At 34.4% G+C, this 4,811-nt stretch overlaps 1 protein-coding gene across 1 annotated transcript; it reads left to right on the top strand.

Annotated features, from left to right (window-relative positions):
- The first annotated feature begins 659 nt into the window (after positions 1-659).
- LOC143535512 (vesicle-associated protein 1-2-like) lies at positions 660-3,805 on the top strand. The gene is made up of 8 exons (XM_077029741.1): positions 660-711; positions 800-870; positions 1,835-1,916; positions 2,011-2,126; positions 2,190-2,345; positions 2,423-2,464; positions 3,416-3,493; positions 3,600-3,805. The coding sequence occupies exons 1-8, from the start codon at positions 660-662 to the stop codon at positions 3,702-3,704; spliced, it is 702 nt and encodes a 233-aa protein (XP_076885856.1). The 3' UTR covers positions 3,705-3,805.
- The last annotated feature ends 1,006 nt before the right edge of the window (positions 3,806-4,811 follow it).

Raw genomic sequence — 4,811 nt, 5'->3', positions numbered from 1 at the left:
TATTTTAAGTTGTTTTTTTAATATATATATATATATATATATATATATATATAAACGCAAGTAGCTCAAGCTAGACTTATGAATAGTTTTTTAAACTTAAGCTTGACTTTATGCTTTATTCATTATTATTTCCTAAGTCTTTTATGACTTTTTTTACTACTTAGTTTTCATACAGTTTTATAGACTCTAATTACATTATTTAACATTTTTTTAAATTGAGTTTGAACCGAACGAATTGTTAGCTAAACCGCTAAACCTCCCTAGTGGGTACGCAACCGCTTGGGATAGTTCGACTGGCATCCAAGTGAAGGAACGAATAAGAGGTTTAATCTCAGGTTCTCTGACATGGGGCGAGGGTTTACAGATTTCATTCGGTTCCTGCACATCGGGGGTACGGTCTCATGGCGATCGAAGAGTAGATTTTGGACATAGCCACGAACTTGATATGTTTAAACGTTAGACCGAATATAACCGTAACTTCAGGTAAACAAACAAAGAAACAAACGGGTGACTAGGATAAGAAAAGGCAAAAAGACAAACAAGAGCGCCTTGTTTCACAAAACAAAAGACACACGTTTCGAAAACGAGATCTCTGTCACTGACGTCGTCAACGGAATATTCCTTCATCCGTTGACCTCTCGGCTTCGTTTGTTTGGAAAATGAGTTCCGAAGAGCTTCTTACTGTCCAGCCTCAAGAGCTTGAGTTTCCTTGTAATTTATTTCGTGATTATGTTGTTTTCAGATCTGTTGCTATTTCTATTTAGTATTTAATAATGTGATATGGGTTTGTGTTTGGCAGTTGAATTGAAGAAGCAGATCTCGTGTTCTATGCAATTGAAGAACAATACCAACAGTCATGTCGCATTCAAGGTTAGTTTCATAATATCGTTTTAAGCTTCTTTTTAAATCAGGATATTGTGAGTTGCTTTGGTGAGATACGTTTTTCAGTTTTCGAATCTAATTATGAAGATTCTTCACAATTAGGGTTTCATAGAATTGGAATTCAGTAAAGCCTCCAACTAATGTAATCAATTTTCGACAATGTTGCTACACGGGCGGTGTGATACAAACTAGCCGCCAATCTGTCGAAATTTTATAGAGTATACAGCGATTTTCATCTATGTGGTTTGTCCGAATTTGCGGTTTTAGTCCAATAGTTTCAAATTAGCTATTTTCATTCATATTGTTTCATTTCACTTGCACCAACTCCACTAACGCCGTTAAGTCCGGTCGTTAAACCCATCAGCGTGCCCCTCAAGTAAGGGGCGGTTTTGTTCTTTTTTCCCAAATACACCCCAACCCCTCACGTGAGGAGGGCTTGCGAATTAGGGCTGGGTTTATTTGGTGAGAAAAAGGACAAAACTGCCCCTCAAGTGAGAGGCACGATGATGGGTTTAACGACCAGACTTAACGGGGTTAGTGGAGTCGGGTTTAATTGCAAGTGAAATGAAACCACAGGGACGAAAATCGCAAATTTGAAACTATTGGACTAAAACTGTAGATTTGGACAAACCACGGGGACGAACACCAAAGTTCACTCTTTTATATATAACTTTTCAAATTTGTATATGTAGATCTATACAAAATTTTTAAAATTGAAACTTGTTAGTCGAATTGGATTAATAAGTATTGATTTTCGAATAATCCAAAGATTTTGACCAATTTTTAACCAAAATTTGACTGTCTTTGGCCGATTACGGATTTTAGGGGCTGATTAGTTGGAATTGCATCAGCAGCCCAGCGATTAGCGATTAATTTCCGCCTACAACCGATTTTTACAACACTGATTTTTAATTCCACCGTTATTGCATTCTTTGTATTGCTTACATTTCAGGTGAAAACTACAAATCCGAAAAAGTACTGTGTTCGACCTAACACTGGGGTCGTGTTGCCTCACGCTACTTGTGATGTTACAGGTTCCCCCTTTCCTTTTTATAATATATATCTAACTATCTTTATTGCATAAATATTGAACATATTTCCGGCTTTTGCACACTCATGTTATCACAGTTACAATGCAAGCCCAAAAGGAGGCTCCTCCTGATATGCAATGCAAGGACAAGTTTTTACTTCAAAGTGCGGTTGCAAGTCCCGGAGCCACCACCAAAGATATTACCCCCGAATTGGTAATCATTTTGATGAATAAAAATTTGAAATTTAAAGTTTTATAAATCTTTTTTTTTCAACAGTTTAACAAGGAATCTGGAAATCAAGTGGATGAATGCAAATTAAAAGTTAGTTATGTTGCTCCACCACAACCACCGTCACCCGTAAGAGAAGGATCAGAGGAAGGTTCATCACCAAGAGCATCGCTTTTGGACAATGGGACTGTAAACACAACAGAGGTACTGTTCAAATTTGGTTTATAACGTAGTGTCGGTTATTTGACTGACATACTAATGAATTAGTTTTTTATTTGCAGGTTCCAAGATCTTATGCTGAATCTCACGTGATATCATCAGAGGTTATTTTCTGAGCTACTGTTTATTATTAATTGATGAAAGATTGTGTGCTAATATAAAGTTTTTCATAGTTTTTTGCATTGGCGGTTATGTTAAGGCCTGTAAACGAACAAGTCATGTTCATGTTAGTTCATTCAACTTTAACCAAAAAACAATGGAGCACGGACAACTAAACAAATGGGTTTGTTGTTTGTGTTCCTTTGTTAAGAAAATGAGTGTGTTCGTGATTGTCTATGTTCGTTTGTTAACAGTATAAGCGAACGGTTCATGAATGGGACATGTTCGTGGTCGTTCGTTAAGAAAATGAGCGTGTTTGTGTTCATGATCGTTTGATAATACTTAATAGTATAAATGAACAGTACACGAACGTTAACAAATGAATATAATTCATCAAACTCCAGTTAAAAGTAAATGTGAACATCAATCTGCCCAGCCAATAAAACTAGTCTAAATTGTGGTGGGTATAAAAAATATTGATGACTATATAAACAAACAAATTTAAATGAATGTAAACAACTTTCACGAACTTAAATGAATGAACAGGACATGTGTTAGTGTTTGTTCGTATAACTAAACGAACAAAAAGTTTTGTTCTTGGTCGTTCGTATAAGCAAACGAACTTAAATGAACGTAAACGGACTAACATAAACGAGCGTAAATGAACGAACTTTCACGAACATAAATGAATGGACAGGACATGTGTTAATGTTTGTTCGTATAACTAAATGAACAAAAAGTTTAGTTTGTGTTTGTTCGTATAAGCAAACCAACTTAAATGAACGTAAACCGACTAACATAAACGAGCGTAAATGGACAAACGTTCACGAACATAAATGAACGAACGCGACATGTGTTCATGTTCGTTCGTATGACCAAATGAACAAAAAGTTTTGTTCATGTTTGTTATATTCTATGCATAACAACTGTATTCTGTTTTTATATGCTGTTTTCAGACAAAGGCTCTTATCTCCAAGCTGACTGATGAGAAGAATTCTGCAATTCAACAATCTAACAAGCTTCACCAAGAACTGGTATGTTTATAATTAACTGTATCCTGTTTTTTTTTATAACGCACATATTTCAGTTTCTTATTCTTTTCATTTTCATTGATTTCGGATTTTTTTTCCCTTTTTGTAGGAACTGTTGAGACATCAAGGTAGCAAAAGCCGTGGTGGTTTTCCTATCGCATATGTCATTGTTATCGCTCTGCTCGGGTTTGTCTTGGGATATTTGGTGAAGTAAAACATTGAATTACAAAATCATGGCAGATCAAGTGTTAATTATGATATTAGAAGGCTATGGTCAAAAGTGAATTTTTGTTTATTTTGTTTTTCTTTTGGATATGTTGTTTAATTTGCATATTTATTTACTTTTGGGAATTTATGTGGATTAATGATTAGTATAGTAATTGAGGGTAAAGTTAAAATACAACGGGGAAAAAATGGAGTAGTGTGAAAATAATTTTTAACCACACAAAAACTTCTAAAAATAAATTCAAAAAGATAATAAGAAAATCATAACTTAAAATATAGATAAAAAAACAAAAAAAAATTAAAAATAAAAACGTTTCCGTTGTCATCCTCTCTCAAAAAATAATAATAAATAAAATATAAAAAAATAAAGAGTTGACGAAAAGACAGAATGCCGAGATAAAGAACACAATAACGAAAATGAACAAAAGACACAATTATAACTAAAAAAGCCATAATAGATCGCAAAAAATAACACACTATAAAGGGAAAAAAAGACACAATGGTGTTGCATTCGTTGTGTATAACGAATGGTGTTGCCATTCGTGAAATTTAATGACGAATGAGACCATTCGTACATCTTTATGATGAATGAGATCATTCGTATATCTTTACAATGAATGAAATCATTCGTATACATTCATAACAAATGTGATCATTGGTTAACCTTAACGAATGAAATCATTCGTTAATATTACACATAACGAATGGGTTCATTCGTTACTCAAAACATGACGAATGTATAACGAATAGGACTTGTTAAGTGTAAACAGTATGTAGTTTTTCACTAAGTTTAGTGAAAACTTATACTTTTTAATGTAATTTTTTAGATTCTAATGCTCCGTTTTCACATAAATGGATGACGAACAGTACGTTGATGCTACAGCTCAAGAGCAACCAGTTGACCAAGTAATGAACCTGCCACTGAGGAGGTTCAAGTTGCTCAACTGACGTACGACAAGAAGCATAACATATGTGCTTTCTTGCTCGATGATTTTGTCGGTAGAGGTCTATTTGGTAGCATGATTGCTTTTCTTCAACGTTCAATGACCCACTATGCCATTTCTGCTTATGTACCCGTATATTTTAGCATTATCCG

Source organism: Bidens hawaiensis, unplaced genomic scaffold (genome assembly GCF_021521415.1).
Source record: "Bidens hawaiensis isolate Kalapana, Puna unplaced genomic scaffold, B.hawaiensis_p1.1 tig00010562_1, whole genome shotgun sequence".
Lineage (NCBI taxonomy): Eukaryota > Viridiplantae > Streptophyta > Magnoliopsida > Asterales > Asteraceae > Bidens > Bidens hawaiensis.
The sequence above is the reverse complement of the archived record's forward strand: the minus strand, read 5'-3'. Positions and strand labels throughout refer to the sequence as shown.

Coding starts and splice junctions, on each gene's coding strand:
- LOC143535512 (XM_077029741.1), top strand. CDS start 660: ATGAGTTCCGAAGAGCTTCTTACTGTCCAGCCTCAAGAGCTTGAGTTT. Junction 712..799: donor TCAAGAGCTTGAGTTTCCTT/GTAATTTATTTC, acceptor TGTGTTTGGCAG/TTGAATTGAAGAAGCAGATC. Junction 2,127..2,189: donor AAGATATTACCCCCGAATTG/GTAATCATTTTG, acceptor TTTTTTCAACAG/TTTAACAAGGAATCTGGAAA.